This window comes from Mobula birostris, chromosome 2 (assembly GCF_030028105.1).
Source record: "Mobula birostris isolate sMobBir1 chromosome 2, sMobBir1.hap1, whole genome shotgun sequence".
Classification (NCBI taxonomy): domain Eukaryota; kingdom Metazoa; phylum Chordata; class Chondrichthyes; order Myliobatiformes; family Myliobatidae; genus Mobula; species Mobula birostris.
Genome location: NC_092371.1, coordinates 229,060,877 through 229,088,324, shown reverse-complemented (window position 1 = coordinate 229,088,324; position 27,448 = coordinate 229,060,877). Strand labels below are relative to the sequence as shown.

Genomic DNA, 27,448 nt, shown 5'->3' with positions numbered 1-27,448 from the left:
ATATACGGGGGGATGGGAGGAGACATTGAAGAGTGCACACTCAGCACAAAGACAGCAGAATGATAAGTTAATGTATGTGTGTATAAATACATATGTGTAAGGTGTGCATTCACCCAGCGCTGCCTGTCACACAAGCTTATCTGCATTCTGCTTCATAATCGACTCGTTACGCCAGCCTGACTCTATCCTTAAAGTTCTCCCCCAAGGTTTTATATATTTCCAGGTTTTGATGTCTGAACATTTCAAAATGGTGTCTAAGTCAATGTATGTGTCAACAAAGGAAGAGGTCCTGGTCTGAGCTTTGGGGAATATCACTGCATGACTTCCTCCAGTCTGAGGAATAATTATTCAGACCTAAAACCGATAGCATTTTGGTGCTGCTAATACCAGGACATAATACCGTAAAACATGGGAGTAGAATTAGGCCATCTGGCCCATCTAGTCTGTTCTACCATTCCATCATGGCTGATTTATTTTCCCTCTCAGCTCCATTCTCCTGCCTACCTCCTGTAACCTTTCCACTGTTTACTCCAGGCTGTGTGGGTGCGCAGCCACGCAGTAACTGAAATGCTCCTGTGCACATAGCCGTTGTTGCCATGCAGCTGGAATAAAGTCAGACCTGAAAAAGTTTACAAAACGTGAAAGATTTTCTTTGTTGTACTGTTATTTCGCTATACCCTTCAACGAATAAACAGAATCAAAAAGTACGTGATTTTCAATTTTCATTCTAAATATTCAAAGTATGCATATTACAAAAGAAAATTAAAGTGCTGCATGGTTTTCAGGCCATCTGTGCAGCTGTAAAAAAAAAATTAGAGGGAATATTGTTTGACATCCTTACTAATCAAGAACCTATCAACCACCACTTCAAATCATTCCAATGACTTGGCCTCCACAGCCATTTGTGGCATTGAATATCACAAATTCACCACCCTCTGGCTAAAGAACTTCCTCCTCATCTCTATTCTAAAGTGATGTCAGGGCTTCATGATAATGGGTCGAGGCAAGGTAGGCTACCTGTGAAGAATAGGAACAGGAAGTATGTCTGTGAGGCTGGTGTTCTGTACTGGGTGTCAGATGTGGGAAGTCCGAGAGACTCCCAGCCTTCTGGAAGGCCACATCTGCGCTAGGTGCATCGAGCTGCAGCTCCTTAGGGACCGGGTTAGGGAACTGGAGATGCAGCTCGATGACCTTTGTCTGGTCAGGGGAAGTGAGGAGGTGATAGAGAGGAGCTATAGGCAAGTAGTCACACCGGGGCCTCAAGAGGCAGATAAGTGGGTAACAGTCAGGAGAGGGAAGGGCAAGGGTCAGATAGTACAGAGTACCCCTGTGGCTGTCCCCCTTAACAATAAGTACTCCTGTTTGAGTACTGTTGGGGGGGTGGGGGGGAACTGCCTACCTGGGGGAAGCAACAGTGGCCGTGCCTCTGGCACAGAGTCTGGCCCTGTGGCTCAGAAGGGTAGCGAAAGGACGAAGGCAGCAGTAATAGGGGACACTATAGTTAGGGGGTCAGACAGGCAATTCTGTGGACACAGGACAGAAACATGGATGTTAGTTTGCCTCCCAGGTGCCAGGATCCAGGATGTTTCTGATCGCATCCACAATATCCTGAAGTGGGAACGTGAACAGTCAGAGGTCGTGGTACATATTGGTACCAACGACAGAGGTAGGAAAAGGGAGGAGATCCTGAAAACAGATTACAGGGAGTTAGGAAGGAAGTTGAGAAGCAGGACCTCAAAAGGTAGTAATCTCGGAATTACTGCCTGTGCCATGTGACAGTGAGAATGGGAATAGAATGAGGTGGAGGATAAATACGAGGCTGAGGGATTGGAGCAGGGGGCAGGGATTCAGATTTCTGGATCACTGGGACCTCTTTTGGGGCAGGTGTGATGTATACAAAAAGGACGGGTTGCACTTGAATCCCAGGGGGACCAATATCCTGGCAGGGAGGTTTGCTGAGGCTGCTGGGGAGAGTTTAAACTAGACTTGCTGGGGGGTAGGAACTGAACTGAAGAGTCGAAGGAAGAGGCAGTTGGCTCACAAATAGAGAAAGACAGTGTGAAAAGGAGGATAGGCAGGTGATTGAGATGGGATACGCTCAGACTGATGCAAGAAGCATCATGGGCAAAGTGGATGAGTTTATAGAGCATGGATCAGTACTTGGAGCTATGATGTTGTGGCTTGGATGACAGAGACTTGGATGGTTCAAGGGCAGGAATGCTTACTTTGAGTGCCAGGTTTTAGATGGTTCAGAAAGGACAGGGAGGGAGACAAAAGAGGTGGGGGCGTGGCACTGTTGATCAGAGATAGTGTCATGGCTGCAGAAAAGGATGAAGTCATGGAGGGATTGTCTACTGAGTCTGTGGGTGGAAGTTAGAAACTGGAAGGGGTCAATAACTCTAATGGGTGTTTTTTATAGACCACCCAATAGTAACAGGGACATCAAGGAGCAGATAGGGAGACAGATTCTGAAAATGTGTAATAATACCAGGGTTGTCATGGTGGGAGATTTTAATTTCCCAAATATTGATTGACATCTCACTAGATCAAAGGGGTTTAGATGGGGTAGAGTTAGTAGGTGTGTTCAGGAAGGTTTCCTAACACAATATGTAGATAAGCCTACAAGAGGATAGGCTGTACTTGTTCTGGAATTGGGAAATGAACCTGGTCAGGTGTCAGATCTCTCAGTGGGAGAGCATTTTGGAGATAGTGATCACAGTTCTATCTCCGTTACCATAGCATTGGAGAGGGATAGGAACAGACAAGTTAGGAAAGCATTTAATTGGAGTAAGGGGCAATATGAAGCTATCAGGCAGGAACTTGGAAGCATAAATTGAGTGTTCTCAGGGAAACGTACGGCAGAAATGTAGCAAATGTTCAGGGGATGTTTGCGTGGCGTTCTGCATAGGTATGTTCCAATAAGACAGGGAAAGGATAATAGGGTAAAGGGACCATGGTGTACAAAGGCTGTTGAAAATCTAATCAAGAAGAAAAAAGCTTACGAAAGGTTAAAAAAAAACTAGGTAGTGACAGAGAAGATTATAAGGCTAACAGGTTGGAGCTTTAGAATAAAATTAGGAGAGCCAGAAAGGGCCATGAGAAGGACTTGGCGAACAGGATTAAGGAAATCCCCAAGGCATTTCACAAGTATGTGAAGAGCAAGAGGATAACACGTGAGAGAATAGTGCCAATCAAGTGTGACAATGGAAAAGAGTGCATGGAACCGGAGGAGATAGCTGAGGTACTTAATGTATACTTTGCTTCAGTATTCACTACAGAAAAGATCTTAGTGATTGTAGGGATGGCTTACAGCGGATTGAAAAGCTTGAGCATATAGACATTAAGAAAGAGGATGTGCTGGAGCTTTTGGAAAGTATCAAGTTGGATAAGTCTCTAGGACCGGATGAGATGTACCTCAGGCTACTGTGGGAGGTGAGGGAGGAGATTGTTGAGCCTCTGGCAATGGTCTTTGCATCATCAAGAGGTTCCAGAGGATTGGAGGGTTGCAGATGCTGTTCCCTGAGAGACAGAATTTATGAACATTTGGAGAGGCATAATATGATTAAGAATAGTCAGCATGGTTTTGTCAAAGACAGGTCGTGCCTTATGAGCCTGATTTAATTTTTGAGGATGTGACTAAACACGTTGATGAAGGTAGAGTAGTAGATGTGGATTTCAGCAAGGCATTTGATAAGGTACCCCATGCAAGGCTTATTGAGAAAGTTAGGAGGCATGGGATCCAAGGGGACCTTGCTTTGTGGATCCAGAATTGGCTTGCTCACAGAAGGCAAAGTGTGGTTGTAGACGGGTCATCTTCTGCATGGAAGATGGTGACCAGTGGTGTGCCTCAGGGATCTGTTCTGGGACCCCTTTTTGTGATTTTTATAAATGACCTGAGTGAGGAAGTGGAGGGATGGGTTAGTAAATCTGCTGAAGAAACAAAGGTTTGGGGTGTTGTGGATAGTGTGGAGAGCTGTCAAAGGTTACAGCAGGACATTGATAGGACGAAAACCTAGGCTGTGATGTGGCAGATGGAATTCAACCCAGATAAGTGTGAGGTGGTTCATTTTAGTAGGTCAAATATGATGGCTGAATATAGTATTAATGGTAAGACTCTTGGCAGTGTGGAGGATTAGATGGATCTTGGGGTCCGAGTCCATAGGACACTCAAAGCAGCTGCGCAGGTTGACTCTGTGGTTAAGAAGGCATACAGTGCATTGGCCTTCATCAACTGTGGGATTGAAAATAAGAGCAGAGAGGTAATTTGCTGCTATATAGGACCATGGTCAGACCCCACCTGGAGTACTGCACTCAGTTCTGGTCACCTCAGTACAGGAAGGATGTGGAAACCATAGAAAGGGTGCAAAGGAGATTTAACATAGAACATAGAATAGTACAGCACATTACAGGACCTTGGGCCCATAATATTGTGCTGACCCTCAAACTCTGCCTCCCATATAACCCCTCCCACCTTAAATTCCTCCATATGCCTGTCTAGAGGTCTCTTAAACTTCACTAGTGTATCTGCCTCTACCACTGACTCAGGCTGCGCATTCCACGCACCAACCACTCTCCGAGTGAAAAAACCTCCCTCTAATATCCCCCTTGAACTTCCCACCCCTTACCTTAAAGCCATGTCCTCTTGTATTGAGAAGTGGTGCCCTGGGGTAGAGGCACTGCCTATCCACTCTATCTATTCCTCTTAATATCTTGTACACCTCTGTCATGTCTCCTCTCATCCTCCTTCTCTCCAAAGAAGAGAAGTATGTATGTGAAGAGCAAGAGGATAACTCATGAGAGAATAGGGCCAATCAAGGGTGACAATGGAAAAGAGTACATGGAACCGTGAGAAGTGAGCTAACCAGACCTTCCAGGTCGGAGGAGGCACGGCAGGTGAAGGAGCAAGTGCGGGGATTGGCTGAGAAGGAGCGGCTGATTTAAAAAGCCGGTCGTGAGAAGTGAGCTAACCAGACCTTCCAGGTTGGAGGAGGCACGGCATATGAAGGAGCGAGTGTGGGGATTGGCTGAGGAGGAGCAGCTGATTTAAAATTATCGGCTAATATAAGTAAGGCTCGCTCTAGGGTAGCGGCCTGTCGGGGAGCGGCCTTGTCGAGGGAAGTGCCTTGCGAGAAAAGTGCGAGTCTTTGGCTTGAGAGTCTTCGGCGAGGAGGCTGAGAGTGGAGACTGCGCCACAGTTGGAGAGGGGAAGAAGTGGAGAAGAGATGACCGCTAGGCTGATTCAGTGTGCTGCGTGCATGATGTGGGAGGTCAGGGACACTGATGGTGCCTCTGGATCCTACACCTGTGGAAAATGTGTCCAGATTCAGCTTCTGAGGGACCGTGTTGCAGCACTGGAGAGGCAACTGGATGACGTTAGGTTAATCCGGGAGAACGAGAGTTTTCTGGACAGGACCTACAGTGAGGTTGTTACACCCAGGATACAGGAAGGGAGAAGGAGGACGACGATGAGCAAGGAAAGGATGCTTGAAGTACAGGAGACCCCGGGGGATGTGCCTCTCGTAAACAGGTTCTCCCTCTTGGAAGCTGTCGGGACAGAAGACAGTGCCAGTCTGAGAGGCGGATGGGTCTGCGAGTCAGCAATTGGCGCTGAAGAAAAGTCGAGGAGACAGACGTCAGACAGAGCCGTGGTAGTAGGGGACTCCATAGTGAGAGGTACAGAACGGGGTTTCTGTGGCAACAGGCGAGATTTAAAGATGGTGTGTTGCCTCCCTGGTGCCGGGATCCAGGATGTCACGGACCGATTGCAGGGAATCCTCAAGAGTGAAGGAGAACATCCAGAAGTGGTGGTGCATGTCAGCACAAATGACGTGAGGAAGAAGAGGAAAGATATTCTACAGCGTGACTTCAGAGAACTTGGAAGAAGGCTGAAAAGCAGGACTTCCAGGGTGATTATCTCCGGTTTGCTTCCAGTTCCCCTTGCTGGAGTGGGCAAGAACAGGGAGATAATGGATCTGAACGTGTGGCTGAGGAGCTGGTGCAGGAATCAAGGATTTACATTCTTGGACCACTGGGGTATGTTTCGGGGTAAGGATGAATTGTACAAAAGGGACGGGTTGCACCTTAATAAGCGGGGCACCAGCATTCTGACAGGCAGGTTTGCCTCTGCAGCACGGGTGTGTTTAAACTAAGTAGTCAGGGGGAGGGGACGAACTGGAAACATAAGGATGGAGATAAAGGGAAAGTAAGAATAAGAAAAGTTAAGAATGACAGCAGAATCAACAGAGCAGAAAGCTCAAGAGGGGATCGTACAGTATGGCCAAATGAAATAGGAATTGATATGGGAGGTGAGGGGAGTAATGAATTAAAAGTATTGTATATGAATGCACGGAGTATAAGAAATAAAGTGGACAAGCTTGAGGCACAGTTGGAAATTGGTAAGTATGATGTTGTGGGAATGGCAGATGAGTTTAACAGGTACTTTGGATCTGTCTTCACTAGGGAAGACACAAACAATCTCCCAGATGTAATAGTGGCCAAAGGACCTAGGGTAATGGACGAATTGAAGGAAATGTATTTTAGGCAAGAAATGGTGTTGGATAGACTGTTGGGTCTGAAGGCTGATAAGTCCCCGGGACCTGATGGTCTGCATCCCAGGGTACTTAAGGAGGTGGCTTTAGAAATCGTGGACGCATTGGTAATCATTTTCCAATGTTCTATAGATTCAGGATCAGTTCCTGTGGATTGGAGGGTGGCTAATGTTGTCCCTCTCTTCAAGAAGGGAGGAAGAGAGAAAACAGGGAATCTTAGACAAGTTAGTCTGACGTCGGTGGTGAGAAAGATGCTGGAGTCAATTATAAGAGATGAAATTAGGACACATCTGGATAGTAGTAACAGGATAGGTCGGAGTCAGCATGGATTTACGAAGGGGAAGTCGGGCTTGACTAATCTTCTGGAATTTTTTGAGGATGCAACTATGAAAATGGACAAGGGAGAGCCAGTGGATGTATTATACCTGGACTTTCAGAAAGCCTTTGATAAAGTCCCACATAGGAGATTAGTGGTTAAAAATTAGGGCACATTGTATTGGGGGCAGAGTACTGACATGGATTGAAAATTGGCTGGCTGACAGAAAACAAAGAGTAGCGATTAACGGGTCCCTTTCAGAATGGCAGGCGGTGACCAGTGGGGTACCGCAGGGTTCAGTGCTGGGACCGCAGCTGTTTACAATATATATTAATGATTTAGATGAGGGAATTAAAAGCAACATTAGCAAATTTGCTGATGACACAAAGCTGGGTGGCAGTGTGAAATGTGAGGAGGATGTTATGAGAATGCAGGGTGACTTGGACAGGCTGGGTGAGTGGGCAGATGCATGGCAGATGCAGTTTAATGTGGATAAATGTGAGGTTATCCACTTTGGTGGTAAGAACAGGAAGGCAGATCGTTATCTAAATGGAGTCAAGTTAGGAAAAGGGGAAGCACAACGAGATCTAGGTGTTCTTGTACATCAGTCACTGAAAACAAGCATGCAAGTACAGCAGGCAGTGAAGAAAGCTAATGGCATGCTGGCCTTCATAACAAAGGGAATTGAGTATAAGAGCAAAGAGGTCCTTCTGCAGCTGTACAGGGCCCTGATGAGACCACACCTGGAGTACTGTGTGCAGTTTTGGTCTCCAGATTTGAGGATGGACATTCTTGCTATTGAGGGAGTGCAGCGTAGGTTCACAAGGTTAATTCCCGGGATGGCAGGACTGTCATATGTCGAAAAATTGGAGTGACTGGGTTTGTATACTCTGGAATTTAGAACGCTGAGAGGGGATCTTATTGAAACATATAAGATTATTAAGAGATTGGACACGCTGCAGGCAGGAAGCATGTTTCTGCTGATGGGTGAGTCCAGAACCAGAGGCCACAGTTTAAGAATTAGGGGTAGGCCATTTAGAATGGAGTTGAGGAAAAACTTTTTCACCCAGAGAGTGGTAGATATATGGAATGCTCTGCCACAGAAGGCTGTGGAGTCCAAGTCTCTGGATGCTTTCAAAAAAGAGATGGATAGAGCTCTTAAAGATAGCAGAGTCAAAGGTTATGGGGATAGGGCAGGAACTGGATACTGATAATGGATGATCAGCCATGATCACAGTGAATGGCAGTGCTGGCTCAAAGGGCCAAATGGCCTACTCCTGCACCTATTGTCTATTGTCTATTGTCAAAGAGTAAAGCCCTAGCTCCCTTAATCTCTGATCATAATCCATACTCTCTAAACCAAGCAGCATCCTGGTAAATCTCCTCTCTACCCTTTCCAATGCTTCCACATCCTTCCTATAGTGAGGCGACCAGAACTGGACACAATACTCCAAGTGTGGCCTAACCAGAGTTTTATTGAGCTGCATCATTACATCGCGACTCTTAAACTCTATCCCTCGACTTATGAAAGCTAACACTCCATAAGCTTTATTAACTACCCTATCTACCTGTGAGGCAACTTTCAGGGATCTGTGGACATGTAGCCCCAGATCCCTCTGCTCCTCCACACTACCAAGTATCCTGCCATTTACTTTGTACTCTGCCTTGTAGTTTGTCCTTCCAAAGTGTACCACCTCACACTTCTCTGGGTTGAACTCCATCTGCCACTTCTCAGCCCACTTCTGCATCCTATCAATGTCTCTCTGCAATCTTTGACAATCCCCTACACTATCCACAACACCAACAACCTTTGTGTCGTCTGCAAACTTGCCAACCCACCCTTCTACCCCCACATTCAGGTCATTAATAAAAATCACGAAAAGTAGAGGTCCCAGAACAGATCCTTGTGGGACACCACTAGTCACAACCCTCCAATCTGAATGTACTCCCTCCACCATGACTCTCTGTCTTCTGCAGGCAAGCGAATTCTGAATCCACCTGGCCAAACCTCCCTGGATCCCATGCCTTCTGACTTTCTGAATAAGTCTATCGTGTGGAAGCTTGTCAAATGCCTTATTAAAATCCATATAGATCACATCCACTGCACTACCCTCATCTAGATGCCTGGTCACCTCCTCAATGAACTCTATCAGGCTTGTTAGACACGGTCTGCCCTTCACAAAGCCATGCTGACTGTCCTTGATCAGACCATGATTCTCTAAATGTCTATAGATCCTATCTCTAAGAATCTTTTCCAACAGCTTTCCCACCACAGACGTAAGACTCACTGGTCTATAATTACCCGGAATATCCCTACTAACTTTTTTGAACAAAGGGACAACATTTGCCTCCCTCCAATCCTCCGGTACCATTCCTGTGGACAACGAGGACATAAAGATCCTAGCCAGAGGCTCAGCAATCTCTTCCCTTGCCTCGTGGAGCAGCCTGGGGAATATTCTGTCACGCCCCGGGGACTTATCCATCCTAATGTATTTTAACAACTCCAACACCTTCTCTCCCTTAATATCAACATGCTCCAGAACATCAACCTCACTCATATTGTCCTCACGGTCATCAAGTTCCCTCTCATTGGTGAATACCGAAGAAAAGTATTCATTGAGGACCTTGCTCACTTCCACAGCCTCCAGGCACATCTTCCCAACTTTATCTCTAATCGGAGATTGGGATGTTTACAGGGATGTGCCTGGATTGGGGAGCATGCCTTATGAGAATAGATTGAGTGAACTCAGCCTTTTCTCCTTGGAGCGGTGGAGGATGAGAGATGACATGATAGAGGTGTATAAGATGATGAGAGGCATTGATCATGTGGATAGTCAGAGGCTTTTCCCTAGGGCTGAAATGGCTAACACATGAGGGCACAGTTTTAAGGTGCTTGGAAGTAGGTACAGAGGAGATGTCAGGGGTAAGTTTTTTACGCAGTGGTGAGTGTGTGGAATGAGCTGCTGGCAACGGTGGTGGAGACAGATACAATGGGGTCTTTTAAGAGACTCCTGGATAGGTGCATGGAGCTTAGAAAAATAGAGGGTTATGGGTAACCCTAGATAACTTCTAAAGTAAGTACATGTTCGGCACAGCATTGTGGGCCGAAAGGCCTGTGTTGTGCTGTAGGTTTTCTGTCTTTGTGTCCTTGTATTCTGAGGCTGTGCCCTCTGAGCCTAGACTCTTCCACCACTAGAAACATTCTCTCCAAGTCCACTCTATGTAGGCCTTTTAATATTCAATAGGTTTCAATGAGATCTGCTCTGAATCTTATGAACTCCAGCAAGTACAGGCCCAGAGCCATCGAACTGTCCCCAACTGCTAACCCTTTCATTCCTGCAATCATTCGTATGAACCTCCCCGGACCCTCTGTGAAACAGTGGCGAAAATGACTGTGGAAATATTGGGCTTTATCCGTGAAAGAACCAGTTTACAGGATCAGAAAAATATACCTTGTTATTTTGTTTCTAATCACCATGAATTTACAGAATTAATGATATCATTGAACAGTTCCAGTTCATCAAAAACCTACTTGCCAACCTTTACTTCCAGGATAGGAAGTACTGCTCAGCTCCAAACCTCGGCATGACGTTGATCTAGATTTGGATGCATTTAAGGCAATTAGTGTGTTAAGCTCCTAAGCAGTATTGAGCAAATGTTTTAATTTTGAGATGCTGGATAGAAATTTAATTGCGATGTGTCTTGATTTTAAAACATTGGGAATGTTAGGAAGTATACAGTGGAATGCTTTTAGCTGAGCAAAATATTTGGAAAAGTACGACTGTATTGGTAAAGATAGAAATAATGATAACTATGTTCAATAGAAGGACATTGGAAATTGATGAAGGGGAATTTTCCAATCAGATGAAATCTACTTCAATGCGTTTTAATTGTGTATTATTCATGCCGTACATGTTTATAAATATGAACAAGATTTTTATTGTTGGAGATCTTGGAGACATTCCAGCAAAGGAGATGTCACTTTTTAGAGAGGTGGACATCATTAGTAATTTTTTTGCCCTAATATCTACCTAAATACTACTATAGTTGTGGTGAATTAACATATTGTTTTGTCACTATTGTTTTCGTAAACTAGTAGAATAACCATTTCATTCAGCTTCTGACGAGTCATGAAATGGAAGATTAGTCCGTCTGTTTCAGAGATGATTGATATGGTAATTGGGAAAACCCTCCTTCCGTATTTTGTGCCCACTGCAGAAGTCAGCCAAGGCCTTGGTTTTGTGTCTTGAGTGAAAGACAGCATTTTGAGGAATGGAGACCTCCCTCAAAAATCCAATTAGAATCAGAATCAGGTTTGTTATCACTAACATATGACATGTCAGGTTATTTGATGTTCGTGGGAATGGTACAGTGCCAAATATAAAACTTTACTGCATTTCTATTGTAACATAGTAGAGATTGCAAAAGAGGAATAGCTAGGTAGTGTTCATCAACCATTGAGAAATGTGATGGTGGTGAGGAAGAAGGTGTTCCTAAGACACTAAGAGTGAGTCTTTCCTGATGATAGCAATGAGAAGATGGCATATCCCGGATGCTGTCTTCTTGAGGCACCACCATTTCAGGATGCCCTCCGTGGTGGGGAGGGTGGTGCCCGTGGTCAATCTGGCTGAGTCTATAAAACCAGTCCATATACAGAACTAAAACTCAACCTCCTGACTAAAATTCAACTATGTTAAATTAAAAATGATGCTGATGCATTTGGTGCTATTAATGTATATCATAAATATAAATGTTTTGGTAATGAATTCTGTACTTTGAATTGTAATCTATTTGTGTTTTAAAGTGGATCATTTTACATTTATATTTTAGTGATAGGAAAAAATATTCTTTAAAAATGTAAACATTAAATCATTGAATTTTAATTTTATAATCTCTCCATTAGGGAATCCAATCAACTCTTTGTTTGTGGCACCTGCTATAACCCCTCAAAGAGGAATTTCAGAGCAAGTAACCAACAACCCAGGCTTGCGCCTGTATAAGTATGACACAAGTGATTACAGTCTGCTGGTAAGTGTCTGCTGCCTGTGAGTGAATTGGCATTCTGAAGTGAGTGCCGTCTGTACTGGAGACTTCCCACTGGTGTGGTTTGCCTTCAGTCTTCTGGTTTAAAAAAAATTAATTTATGAAAATACCAACTTCTATATAACAGCATAATTCCATTCAGCTGAATGGAATGTAGCTTTGTTTCCCTATTAAAATACATGCTTTGTGTTTGAGCGTTAACCTAATACAATTTTAATCTGGCTGAAAATGGATTAATCCTTAACAACAGACACCTTAATGAGGGTAACTAGTATTACAGTTACTAAAAATTAGATTTAAAATTATTAGAAGTTTACTTAAATGAAAACCGAAACTCGGTCATGGATGGCAGGGTGGAGATATATTTCTACTACAGGAGGTGTAAGGCTCTCCTTCCCTCTGCTAGCCTGTAGGTCACCCTTGGACAAGGTGTAGCACCTGCTTAGCCACCGATCAGGGTCACGTGAACATAGAACATAGAATAGTACAGGCCCTTCGGCCCACAATGTTGTACCGATTCTTAAACCCTGCCTCCCATGTAACCCCCCCATCTTAAATTCCTCCATATACCTGTCTAGTAGTCTCTTAAATTTCACTAGTGTATCTGCTTCCACCACTGACTCAGGCAGTGCATTCCACGTACCAACCACTCTCTAAGTAAAAATCCTTCCTCTAATATCCCCCTTGAACTTCCCACCCCTTACCTTAAAGCCATGTCCTCTTGTATTGAGCAGTGGTGCCCTGGGGAAGAGGCGCTGGCTGTCCACTCTATCTATTCCTAATATCTTGTATACCTCTATCATGTCTCCTCTCATCCTCCTTCTCTCCAAAGAGTAAAGCCCTAGCTCCCTTACTCTCTGATCATAATGCATACTCTCTAAACCAGGCAGCATCTTGGTAAATCTCTTCTGTACCCTTTCCAATGCTTCCACATCCTTCCTATAGTGAGGCGACCAGAACTGGACACAGTACTCTAAGTGTGGCCTAACCAGAATTTTATAGAACTGCATCATTACCCCGTGACTCTTAAACTCTATCCCTCGACTTATGAAAGCTAACACCCCATAAGCTTTCTTACCTACCCTATCCACCTGTGAGGCAACTTTCAGAGATCTGTGGACATGTACCCCCAGATCCCTCTGCTCATGGGAGCAGGCGGTAGACAGTCGTATGAGCAGCTGGTGCATATCACAAGTCCTGGTTTGAGAAATCGGTGTTAATGCCTTCTTCTTCAGCCCTTTACTTTTTCCACCTATCACCTCACAACTCTCACATTATCTCCCTTCCCCACTCTCTTGGCTCCACCTATCACCACCTAGCTTGTACTCCTTCCCCTCCCCCCACCTTCTTGTTCTGGGCTCTTCCACCTACCTTTCCAGTCCTAAAGAAGGGTCTCGGCCTGAAATGTCAACTCTTCATTTCTTTCCATTGATGCTGCATGATATGCTGAGTTCCTCCAGCATTTTATCTATATTACCCTAGACTCAATCACTGCAGTTTCACCGCAGTGAGAAAGGGCAGATTCTTAGTTAAGTTAAATATTTGTATATTTTTTTAAGAGATCCCACTGCTCTTTAAAAAAAAATGTATGCAGCTGATGTGCTTTCAGGAACCTGTGCCATTGACAGAATTGGGAGAGGTATGGCTATTTTCCAATAGATTTTAGAAAATCCTGAGGTGACTGTATTTACATATTATTCATTCAAGATACAGCACAGAGCAGGTCCTTCCGCCCCTTCGAGCCATGCCGCCCAGAGACACACTAATTTAACCCTAGCCTAATCACCAGACAATTTGTAATGACCAATTAATGTACTAGCCTACTAAGTCTTTGGAATGTTGGAGGAAACTGGAGCACCTGGAGGAAACCCATGTGCACACAGGAAGGAATATAAATATAAATATTTGCTTACAGGAAACACCAAAATTGAACTCCGAACTCTGGAGTCCTGAGCTGTGATCGTCGTGCTAACTGCTAAGCTGTTGTGGCACCCCAATTGTATTCAGCTATAATACTCTTGCATTTAACACTTTCTCTAATTTTGAGCTGGTGTGGCTGATTCTGTAAAGATTGTGTTGAAATTAAGTGGAAACTTGGTTGCAGAAGTCTAGGAGAGTCTGCTTGGTGTGTTCCTCTGCACTTGAAGGATGCTCTCTGCCTGTAATTTCCATTACAGAGAAAGGGAGGATGCAGGTAGACTTCCAGGACACTTTGCTGAATAAAAAGTATTTTGTGGCACTACTCCCTTTTTCTGTAACTCTATTTGTTTCCTGACTGAAAACATGTAGAAAACTCGAGGAGTTATAGAGCACTACAGCACAGAAACAGTCCCTTTGATCCTATTCTGCTACAGTAGTATAATAGCAAATTTCCCCTCTGCCATCTGATTTCTGAATGGACACTGAACCCATGAACACTATCTCACTACTTTTTTATTCCTATTTTTGCACTACTTATTGAATTTAACTATTTAATATATGTTTATTTACTGTGATTCATTTCTTCTATTATGTACTGCATTGTACAACTGCTGCAAAGACAATAAATTTCACGGCATATGCCAGTGATATTAAACCTAATTCTGATTCTTAAAAAAACTTCTGCAGATCCATAATGTCAGCTGATCCAGCCTGATCTCATTTGCATGATAATTATTTCAGAAATTGCATAACTAATGTCAAACTTTTACATGTTTACCGGAAAATATTGTGCAGAAATACTATTTTCTTTCAGGATTTCTGGCAGTATTATCTGAATCTTACAGAAGCAAATGAGAAGAAGCAGCCAGACTGGAAGTTGGAATACATCATGACACTCGGTTATGGCATAAAAGATTTGCATCCACAGTCTTTGTATGGTTTAACTGATCAATTCATAATTCCGCAAAGTGAGAAATTTGATATGTATTATAATCATTACTTAGTCAACTATGATATAAGAAAGAAATGTGTTGGCCTTTGTAAGATAAAACAAGTATGTGCCATAAGATATTTGGATATCACTTCATACACCAACTGCATTCAAAAGGGACTAAAATAGAGCGTTTTCAGGGGAAATGTTGGTATTAAGCACTTGACAGGCCTTTTGTCCAGTGCTTAAACTTAAAAGAAAATCGTTATTTTTATTTCCCAGCAGGCTGGTACATTTTACTTGTTTTAAACTAGTTACCTTGCACTTTATTTTATGTACATATTCTCAGTCGTTTATATCTTCCCAGCATTGAGGTTCAGTTTTGTTCTAATCTGGTGCAGGCTTTGTTTTGTTGCTGACGTGAGGTTTTATTTTGGAATTTCCACTGTATATTCTCTGTTCTGAATGTCAGTGTCCATGTAATGCATTGAGAAAGGTTATTTGGTCCTTTATGACTATTCTGGCTCTCTAAAGTGTAATCTAAATAATCCCACTTGATGTGTTTTCTTAATAACTTTGAAATATTTCTAGCTTTCATTATTTATTCTTTTATCTGTTTCCAATATCATTTTTAGATTACTTTCCAGATTCCAATTTGCTGTGTACTTTAAAGATTTTCTGATTTTCAAAATGATCTTAAATCTATATTATTTGATATTTTCTGAAAATTTTCCTCATTATTTTACTCAGTCAAAATCCTTCCATAATTTTGAACATAACTAACCCTCAACCATCTCAGCTCTTTTTTTTTCAGGAGAGCCTTTTGTTACGTTAATTCCTCTGTGCAAATAAAATCACACAATTGTCACAAATCAGGTGAATCTCCTTAGTACCCTGTCTCTAAAGGATTTGTCACCTGCCTTAATTGTAGAAATTTGCAGTTTAGCTAAGGCCTAACTACCACAAGATTGTAAGATATAGGAGCAGAATTATGCCACTTAGCCCATCACATCTGCTTTGACATTTCATCATGACTGATCCAATTTCCCTCTTAGTCCCAGTTACCTGCCTTCTCCCTATATCCCTTCATGCCCTTGACTAATCAAGAATCTATCAACCTCTGCTTTAAATATACCCAATTACCCAATGACTAGGAGTCCACAGCCATGTGTGGCAACGGATTCCACAGATTCACCACTCTCTGTGTGAATAAATTCTTCCTAATCTCTGATCTAAATGGATGTCCCTCTATTCTGAGGCTGTGTCCTTTGGTCTTGGATTCCTCCACCATAGGAAACATTATTTCCACAAGCTCTCTATCAAGGCCCTTCAAATACTTGATAGGTTTCTCTGAGGTTGCCCACATTCTTCTGAATTCCAGTAAGTACAGGCCAGACCCATCAAATGTTCCTTGTATGACAAACCTTTCAGTCCTGGAATCATTTTCATGAACCTCCTTCGAGCCCTCTCCAATGTCAGCACATCCTTTCCAGATAAGAGGCCCAAAACTGCTCACAATACTCCATGTGAGTCCTCCCCAGTGCTTTATAAAGTCTCAACATTGCACCATTGCTTTAATATTCTAGTCCTCTCAAAATGAATGCTAACATTGCATTTGCTTTCTCACCACAGACTCAGCCTGCAAAGGTTGAGTGATGAAGGCAAATGCAACGTTAGCATTCAATTAGTGCTTTAAGAATTTGATGCTGATTTAATGGATGGGTCTTGAGGAAAACTAGATGGGAAGGACCTATTTCCCACAGCATATCTCATGGGGTACAGGTTCAAAGTAATTCACAGAAAGATGTGAAAAAAACCTGAGGAAAGACCTTTCTCACTGAGAGTAGCAGCAATCTATCTCTGCAGGCCCACAGGCATAGAGCTGAAAATCGGGGTTAAATTGGGTATTGTTTAACACGGACTAGGTGGATCAAATAAGACCATAATGCTATAAGGCGTAGAAGCAGAATTAGGCCACTTGGCCCATCGAGTTTGCTGTGCCACTCAATCATGGTTGATACTTTTTTCCCTCCCCAGCCTTCTCCCCGTAACCGTTGATGCCATGGCCAATCAAGAACTGATCAAGCTTTGCCTTAAATACACCCAACGACCTGCCTTCCACGTCTGCCTGCTGTAACAAATTCCACAAATTCACCACTGTCTGGCTAAATAAATTTCTCCACACCTCTGTTTTAAATTGACACCCCTCTATCCTGAGGCTGTGCTGTCTTGTCCTGGATTACCCCACCATGGGAAACATCCTTTCCACATCTACTCTGTCTAGGCCTTTCAACATTTGAAAGGTTTCAGTGAGATTTCTCCCTCATCTTTCTAAATTCCAGTGAGTACAGACCCAGTGCCATTAAATGTTCCTCATATGATAACCCCTTCCTTCCTGGAATCATCCTTCTGAACTTCCTCTGAACCCTTTTCAATGCCAGCATTTCTTTTCTTAGATGGGGAGCCCAAAACTGTTCACAATACTCAAGGTGAGTCCTCACCAGTGCCTTAAAGAGCCTCAGCATTACATCCCTGCTCTTATATTCTAGACCTCTTGAAATGAATGCTAACATGGCATTTGCCTTCCTCACCACCGACTCAACCTGCAAGTTAACCTTTAACAAGTTAACAAGAACTCCCAAGTACCTTTGCATCTCAGATTTTTTGAATTCTCCCAGTTTAGAAAATAGTGTGCACATTTATTTCTACCAGGTGTATGACCATGCATTTTCCAACATTGTACTTCATTTGCCATTATCTTCCCCATTCTAATCTGCCTAAGTCCTTCTGCAGCCTACCTGATTCCTCAACACTACCTGCCCTTCCGCCAATCTTTGTATCATCTGCAAGTTTGGCAACAAAACCACCTATTGCATCATCTAAATCATTGACATACAGCAAAAAAATAAGCGGTCCCAACACTAACCCCTGTGGAACACCACTAGTCACTGGCAGCCAACCAAAAAAGGATCCTTTTATTCCCACTCACTGCCTCCTACCAATCAGCCAGTGCTCTAACCTTGCTAGTAACTTTATTGTAATATCATGGTCTCTTAACCTGGTAAGTAGCCTCATGTGTGGCACCTTGCCAAAGGCCTAATGAAAGTCCAAATATACAACATCCACTACAGCCCCTTTATCTATCTTACTTGTAATCTCCTCAAAGAATTCCAGTAGGTTCATCAGGCAAGATTTTCTCTTAAGGAAACCATGCTGACTTTGTCCCATCTTGTCCTGTGTCACCAAGTACTCTGTCACCTCATCCTTAACAATTGACTCTAACGTCTTCCCAGCCACTGAAATAGGGCTAACTGGTCTATAATTTCATTTCTGCTGCCTTCCTCCTTTCTTAATGAATGGAGTGATAGTTGCAATTTTCCAGTCCTCTGCCACCATTGCAGAGTCCAATGATTTTTGAAAGATCATTACTAATGCCTCCACAGTCTCTACCACTACCTCTTTCAGAACCCTAGGTGCAGTTCATCTGGCTCGGGTGACTTGTGTCTTTTAGCTTTATGAGCACTTTCTCCCTTGTAATAGTAACTGTACTTGCTTCTCTTCCCTCACACCTTTCAACATCTTTCACACTGCCAGTGTCTTCCACAGTGAAGACTGATGCAAAATACTCATTCAGTTACACAAATAGCAGGTTTCACTGTCATAAAGTTTCCAATGGTTATCTGTCATTTTCAATAAAACCAAGCGTCATTTTATTTTCATTTTTTTAGTAAACCTTACAATATCCCGAAGGGTGTCCTTCTTTACTGATAAGGAAATTAATTGTCAGCCTTGATTCAGTTTTTGGACTTTTGGGTTTCAACTCAAATGGGATGGGGTGGTGTTCCAACCGTACTTCAAAGATGTGAGTACTCGATTCAAGATTAAATGCTGTAGTGTATGAGTAATTATGCACCCATTGGTTGAGTAAGAAAGCTGCTTGTTTACATTTTATTAAATGAAATTCTGTCTTCTCTTGATTATGTTCAATGCATGAATGTCATGTGAATTGGTTTTAATGTGTTTTGTATTTAAAATGTACTTGCAAGTATTAAAATACATTGTCTCTTGAGTTTGCATGAATTTCATTGTCTCTTTCTTTGTATTGGAGATAATTCCCCATTTAAAAAGTTGTCTTTGATTCCATTGGATTGATTTTTAAAGTCAGCAGTCATAGCCCATTAACAGGTTATTAAATATGGATAAGATGGCCGGAGGTGTAGTGTTATCTGCACCAGACCTCAAGGAAAGTGGTCCCAGATTCAAATCTGGCTGACTCTTTGCACGCTTTCCATTCACGCTGGGTTGAGCATTGAGCTATCAACTTGGCCTCATTTAAAAAAAAAAACAGCAAATGCTAAAGAAATGGCAAGGTTTCTGTATGATGTGTCACAAGGTGCAGAGAGGAACTCGAAAACAAAATACGCAAGCACCAATATAAATTTTGGACCACGAAGGTCATTAGCCTGAAACATGAAAGCCAGGTTCTCCCTTCATGGATGCTGTCCGACCTGCTGCGATTTCTTTTTGGCATTTATCATGGTCGCTATTCCGTTGTATTTCCAGTTTATATTACTTGCGATGAGGGTGCTGGAATTCACTAAATGGATGGTGGGAGTCAAAAATAATTCACTGGGATGGGGGAATTTGTCCCATGAGGAGAAAGAAATGAAAGCAGGGCATTAAAATGAGCGGTGATCTCATTGAAATATACAAACTTCTTTAGAAGCTTTACTGAGCAGCACAACATTGGCATTGGCCCAGAGCAGAGTTGAGAAATTCTTTCACATCGAGTAGTGAATCATTGCAATTCTCGAACTAAGGAGAAACAGTCACTAAATATATTAAAGACTTTTAGATATAGATTCTTACAAAATGGGAGAATTCAGGGATATGGAATTTATTTGAAGAAAGCGAGATTAAAACAATACAGCTTTGAATATCGAGCAAAAAAGAAAAACAATGTATTACTTCCACCTGTCTCCAGTGGTTTTTATGGTGCCCCCTCCCCCCCCAAAAAAAGTATCAGCACTGTTTACATGGTCAATAAAGATGTTCATTGGTTACAGTTTCTGCTGCAGGGGAGTGAGACCTAGTGTTGAGCAAGGACAGAAGCTAGGAGTCCTGAGCCTTAATGGGCGGAAGGGTTGCTGTCCTGAAGGAAGAGAGGTGTCTGATATTTGTTCAATGGTTCCATTTAATATCAGAGAATGTATACAATGTGAAATTCTTACTCTCTGCAGACATCCTCAAAACAGAAGAAAAACCACAAAGAATAATGATGGAAAAAAATGAAAGAACCACAAAGACCCTTGCCCACTCTCCCCACCCCTCCCCCCACTTATTCTAGTAGAACGCATCCCACCACCCACCATGCAAGCAACAGCAAAGCCCCAAAAAGCATTGAATGCTGTCCATCAGATACTCCTGTTCGTCCCAACAGTTCGCCATCCCTCAGGTTCGTTCTCTCGTTCTCGTTTTTTTCTCTCTCTCTCTCTCTCTCTCTCTCTCTCTCTCTCTCTCACTCACTCACTCACTCACTCACTCACTCACACACTGTCACTCACGTACACTCTCACTCTCTCTCACACACACACACTCACTCACTCACACTCTCTCACACACACAGCAGGTTGGGCAGCATCCGTGGAAACGATGAGTCGACGTTTTGGGCCGGAACCTTTCGGCTGCCCGACCTGCTGAGTTCCTCCAGCGTGTTGTGAGTGTTGCTTTGACCCCAGCATCTGCAGATTATTTTGTGTTTACTCTCACACACTCTCACTCTCTCTCTCTCTCTCTCTCTCTCTCTCTCTCTCTCTCTCACACACACACACACACACACACACACACACACACACACACACACACACACAGGAGAGAGAGATGTCACTCATTCCACAGTGAGAGAGGAGACAAGTGTTCACTGTTTCAATGTTACAGTCTGTAATGCCACTTTTATTTTGAGTTCCCCGAACTCTCCCCAGAGCCCTTGGATAGCCACACTCACTGTCTCAATGTTCTGGCTCCTGCGATGCTTCCTGCTTTTTCCTTACAAAGAGAAAGCAATGTTGATCTGGGTGTTTTATTAATCATAGTGAAGTGAACATACATATTTATTGATTCCATGTATATTATTAAAACATGAAGGTTATTTGGGGATTGGTTGATATGTCATTTCATCCATCCCATTACTGAACTATTTGTAGAGAAGGAGGGGGAGGGATGGATAGGACACAGGGAATATCTCTGAAGTTAAGACAAGATTACCATGGTGATAGGCTTTTGACAAAGTATTAACAGCATGTGATAGACTAATGAGGAATGTTAGAGAGAAAACATTGAGATAAGTGCATATGAGCTGAGAAATGCCTGGGTAGTGTTAGATGAGAGGAAGCTTGGATTAGTGTGGATGGATGACCACTTCTGGTACAACCAGAGAAAGTGAGTTACCTAAAGTTGTTCAGCGTGATGTTGAGTCCAGACACTGCAGTATGCCGAGAAGGAAGGTGAGGTGCTGTTCCTCAAACTTGCAGGAGACCACAGACAGGGGGAGGTAGGACAGAGCATTAAAATAACAGGGATACTCCTGCAGATGCTCCCCATGTGTTTGGTTTCTTTGAGGAAAGGGAGCTCACATTGTGAGTATACACTCAGCGGTTGCTTTTTTTCCAGATACCTCCTGAACCTAATAAAGTGGCCACAGTGTATGTTTATGGTCTTCTGCTGCTGTGGCTCAAACTCTCCAAGGTTCGACATACTGTGCACTCAGAAATGCTCTTCTGTACACTGCTGTTAATTTGAGTTACTGTTGTGTTTCTGTCAGCTTGAATCAGTCTGGCCTTTTACCTCTGATCTCTCTCATTAACAAGGCTTTTTTGCCCACAGAACTGCTGCTCACTGGATCTTTTGTTTTTTTGAACCATTCTTTGTAAACTCTGGTGCTTGTTGTACGTGAAAATCCCAAGCAATCAATTTCTGAGATGCTCAAACCAGCCCTGTCTAACACTAACAATCAATCCACTGTCAAATTCACTTGGATCATATTTCTTCCCCTTTCACATATTTGGTTTGAACCTCTTGACCATGTCTACATGCTTTTGTGCATTGAGTAGCTACCACACCAGTTGGCTGATAAGATATTTGTATTAGCAAGCAAGTGAAAAGGTGTACCCAATAAAACAGCTCCTGAGTCTAGAACATGGCACACTAGAATAGAATTGGTGCAGAATACTGATGTGGCCCCCTCTAAAATGCAGAAAGATGTTTCTGGTTTTCAGGAACATACTTCCTCAAGAGACTGCAGATACTAGGATCTGGAGCTACAAGCTACTGGTATTTTTCAGCACAAATCCCTATCCACTTTTTTCAAATACAAGCACTTCTTTCTATAGATGCCAGCTGTATGTCTGTCATTTTCTTTTTGTATTTCAGATCGCCAGCATCTGTTTGATTTTTTTAAATTTATAACATGTCATATCTAAATATTTTTGTTCCAACTATTTTCAATAACTTAATCAATCCAGGAAAAGAATTAAAATGTTTCAAACATGAGGGAAAGGGAGGGAGGTATCTAGAAAGGACACGAGAACTTGGTTAAGAGTAAGAGGTTGAAGCTGGGGAGGTAAGCTGGAAGATTTGGTCAGAAATTCCCTTGCAACTGCAGCTCAGTGTGAAGCACATGCTCAAACTATTGTCAGCACCTCACTGTTGAATCTAAACTTCAGTACATGCTACTTCGCAGGAATAAATGGACAATTTTCCAGTTACCACCCTTTCTTTCAAAGCAACTTTATTATCAAAGTACCATATACATTTTCCTACAGGCATACACAGTAAATCCAAGAAACACTTTATACTTTATTACCAGCAAACAATTAATACTAGAGTGTACAATCATCACAGCAATATTTGATTCTGCTCTTCATGCTCCCTGGAGTACACATCCATAGTAAATATTAAAAATTTAAATTATAAATCATAAATAGAAAATAGAAAAGGGAAAGTAAGGCAGTACAAAAAAAAACCAAGAGGCAGGTCCGGATATTTGGAGGGTACAGCCCAGATCCAGTAGATTAAATGAAAGGCAGCACCCAATAAGGTGAATAAACAACCAGTAGGAGGCAACATACTGCACAAATACAAAAGAAAGAAAAATGTATATAATACTAAAATTAATAAACTATAAATATCAAGAACACAAGATGAAGAGTCCTTGAAAGTGAATCCATGGCTTGTGGGAACAGTTCAGGATGGGGCGAGTGAAATTATTGTTCTGTATGGATCTACTACTTTTAGAGCAATGACACCCACAACCTGAGCACTACATATTGATCTGTTGTCTGTGCATGTGATGTCTACACATGCATATCTCTCTCTCCTCTCCCCACCCCTTCCATCTCTCATACACCAGTGAAACCCATCTCCTGCCTGTGTGCTCTTATTTAATCGATCTGTGGTTGTGCACAGGCATAACAAATTGCGATGAGTATGAACCTGAATGTCAGAAAATATTACAAACTGTAGCGACAGTTATGGGATGAAACAGCAAGAGTTAAGCAGCATGAGAAAGTCATTGTGGGCTCTAACAAAGGAGCATGTGAGTAACAGTGAAAGATGGGCTGAATTTGAAGTGAAAATATTGTGATGAAGGATTCAGTTGGGAAAGCTGATGCAAGTGCTAATGAAGGCTGGGAGTCGTACATTGTTAGAGACTGCAGCAAAGGATGCAGCAGAACTACAAAAAAAGGTTAGAATGTGAAATGCACAAAATGTCCTTGGTGCAAAAAGCCAAAGATGTTATTGATGTGGCAAATCCTCCCATGATGCAAATGGCTGTTGGTTCAAAGAAAAATACTGCAGAAAGTGTCACTGAAAAGGTCAGAGAGAGAGAGAGAATGTGCAAGGCAGACAGAGCACAACTAAGTGAAAAATCTCAAACATAAAACTAAGCAAATGCATGAAGTTACCAAATATAAAACAGAATCGGACAACACACTCAGACAAAGGTGAATGGTTATGCCTAGAACTGCATAGTATTACTAAGGCAGATCACAAAATCTTCTGGGTCACAATAGATGTATTTGGTGGAAAACTGAAAATGGATCTGAACACAGACAGCTTTGTCCATAATTCCAGAGGCTGACAGCAACAGACTGTTTTCTAAGATACCATTAGAGAAGACCGCTGATGCCAAAGACCTACACAGGTGAAAAGGTGTCTCCCAAAGGCAAACTGAAAGTAACTATGATGAATGGAGCTAACATAACAGTTTGAGCTTTATGTATTGAAAAGTGAAGGGCCAGCACCATTCAGACATGAATGGTTGAGAAAAATCCAACTAGACTGGCACTCAAAGCTCTGTGTGACATCAATAAGCAGCCCAAATAGTAGCACTAACCAGAGACTGGTACTGCTGCTTAATGTTAATGAAGTGGTGTTTGAGAAGGGGATTGGTAATCTCAAAGGCATAAATGCCAGAATTGAACTGGATGAAACAGCAACACCAAGATCCCATAAAGTGCATCCAATGCCTTATACAGTAGGTCCTAAAGTGGATGCTGAACTGCAGAGATTTAAGGTGTCTGCAATTCTCTCCAAAGTTGACTGGGGCAATTGGGCTATGCCCATTGTCCCAGTGATCAAGAAAATTAAGGCTGGAGCTATTTGCATATGTGGGGTATGTAAGCTGAACATATCAACCCTGTGCTCTGTACTGTGCATTATCACCTGCCACAAATAGAAGATATTTTTGCACCTTGGCAGGTGGGGAAAGGATTTCAAAGATCGACTTGTCACATGCCTATCTGCAAATGGAGATTGAGGAGTCAAGCAGGAATTTCCTCACTATCAACACTCTCAAGGGACTATTCCAGTTTATTCATCTCATCTTGTGTCACATCAGCTCCAACAATTTGGCAAAGTATAAAGGACCAAGTGCTCCAAGATATCCCAGGAACACAATATTACCATGATGACATAATCATGACTGGCAAAAATGGAGTACCTCCAGAACCTTAGTAAAGTGCTTACCAGGCTGAGTGAGTATGGTCTGCACACAAAGAGAAATCTGAGTTTTTCAGGAATGAAATTTCATATTGTGGATATGTCATTTACAAACATGGCTTACATAAGTCAGAAGATTATCAGTGCTACAGGCACTCAAACCAGAAAATGTGTTACAACTCAGGTCATACTTGGGCCTTGTAAACTACTACCACCAGTTTCTCCCAAACTTTGCTACAGTGCTGCATCCATTGAATGCATGGTTACAGACAGGAGCAAAGTGAGAATGATCAGAAAATGTGAAAAAGCATTCAAGAAAACAGATGTCCAATGAACTGCTCGCCCATTATGACCCACCCCTGCCCATCAGACTGGCATGCCATGTGGCCCCTTATGGCATTGGAGATATTTCATCACACATTTAAGATGGATCTGAATGTCTGATTTTGTTTGCTTCAAGATCACCATGCAGCTCAGAATGCACCTATGCACAGATTAACCAAGAGGTCCTTAGTCTACTACGGGGAATAAGGAAGTTCCACCACTACCTCTATAGTGAAAAGTTCACACTGCTGACAGATCTCCAGCCCCTTGTGCCCATTTTCAATCTCAGGAAGGAAATTCCAGTGATGACTGCTCCCAGTTACAATGTTGGGCACTATTCCTAGGAGCCCACTCTTATGATAGAGTTCAAGGGCACCAAAAAACATTGCAACACAGATAGTGTGTTATGTCTTCTACTATTGGCAACTGAAGAAAACTCTTCATACTGTGACCCATCAGAAGTGGTCCACACAGCATTGAAGGACCAGCTGCTGATAACAAATTCTGAAATTCAAAGGGAAACAAGGAACAACCCACCATTGTCAAAAGTCTATGAAATCACCATGCAAGGATAGCCAGCTCATGATAACCCTATGTTTCTAGGGTGCCCAGTGAGATGGGACCAGCTGTCAGTATATCAAAGAATGCTGATGTGGATCTCATTTTGTGGTTCCCTCTAAACTGCACACCAGAGTGTTTAAAATCTGCATGAAGGACAGCTGGGTACAGTGAAGATGAAGTGTTTCAGCCAGGGCTATGTGTAGTGGCCAGGAATAGATAAATAGATTGGAGACTTAGCCAATAGCTGTTCAGGATTTCAAAAAGTTTAAAATGCACCCCCATGGGCACTATTACAACCATGGGAGTGGCCATTGTCACCATGGCAAAGAGTACATATTGATTTTGCTGGGCCATTCATGGACTCCATGTTTCTGATTGCTGTGGATGCTCATCTGAAGTGGTCAGAAGTTATACCAATGAAGTCAACCATCTCAGCAAAGACTGTCTCCACTCTGAGGACCATCTTCACCCAAAATCACTTACCAGAATAAATTGTGAGTGAAAATGAACCACAATACATGTCAGAAGAATTCCAACTGTTCATGAAGAAAATTGGCATCAAGCATTTCAAGTCAGCACCTCACCACCCAGAGACAAATGAGTTAGTGGAAATGTTTATTCAAACCTTCAAGTCCATTAAAATGATGGAGGAGGATGACATTTCTCTACATCACAATGTGGACAACTTCCTTTGTGTATCAGAACTCTGTTTATGCCATGACAAATCAAACACCTGCAATGCTGTTCAGGAGCAGGAATCTGAGATCTCACACAGACCTCTAGAAACCAGAACCATAGAAACCACAGCACAGAACCAGGCCTTTTGGCCCTTCTTGGCTGTGCCAAACCATTTTCTGCCTAGTCCCACTGACCATATCCCTCCATACACCTCCCATCCATCTATCCATCCAATTTATTATTAAATGTTAAAAAAACCCACTTTTACTACCTCGTCTGGCAGCTTATTCCATACTCCCACCATTGTGTGAAGCCCCCCCTAATGTTCCCTTTAAACCCCCCCCCCACCCTCAACCCATGTCTTCTGGTTTTTTTTTCCTCCCCTGGCCTCAGTAGAAAAAACTTGCTTGCATTCACTATTAATACCCATCATAATTTTATATACCTCTATCAAATCTCCCCTCATTCTGCTACGCTCCAGGGAATAAATCCTAACCTATTCAACCTTTCCCTGTAACTGAGTTTCTCAAGTCCCAGCAACATCCTTGTAAACCTTCTCTGCACTGCTGATCTCCAACATCCACTGTGTACAGCAGTGGTACAGTTCTTGTCACTATCCTACCAGCTGTCCATCTGTCTTCTCAGTAATCTGGGTTGAACTTCATCTGCCACTTCTCAGCCTAGTTTTGCATCCTATCAATATCCTGTTGAAACCTCTGACAGCCCTCCACACTATCCACAACACCTCCAACCTTTGTGTCATCAGAAAATTTACTAACCCATCCTTCCACTTCTTCATCCAGGTCATTTATTAAAAATCACAAAGAGTAGAGGTCCCAGAACAGACCGCTGAGGCACACCACTGGTGACCGACCTCCATGCAGAATATGACCTGTCTACAACCACTCTGCCTTCTGTGGGCAAGCCAATTCTGGATCCACAAAGCAATGTCCTCTTAGATCCCATGCCTCCTTGCTTTCTCAATAAGCCTTGCATGGGGTACCTTATCAAGTGCCTTGCTGAAATCTATATAAAGCACATCTACTGCTCTACCTTCATCAATGTGTTTAGTGACATCCAAAAAAAATATTCAATTAGACTTGTAAGGCATGACCTACCCTTGACAAA

General features: G+C 42.6%; 1 protein-coding gene across 1 annotated transcript in view; it reads left to right on the top strand.

Annotated features, from left to right (window-relative positions):
* smpdl3a (sphingomyelin phosphodiesterase acid like 3A) overlaps positions 1 to 18,827 on the top strand; it is a 69,788-nt gene extending 50,961 nt beyond the window's left edge. Inside the window, exons 7-8 of the mRNA XM_072251581.1 lie at positions 11,768 to 11,892; positions 14,642 to 18,827. Coding sequence (XP_072107682.1) covers positions 11,768 to 11,892; positions 14,642 to 14,947 — 431 coding nt within the window. The 3' untranslated portion in view covers positions 14,948 to 18,827. The remainder of the gene's footprint in view (positions 1 to 11,767; positions 11,893 to 14,641) is intronic.
* The last annotated feature ends 8,621 nt before the right edge of the window (positions 18,828 to 27,448 follow it).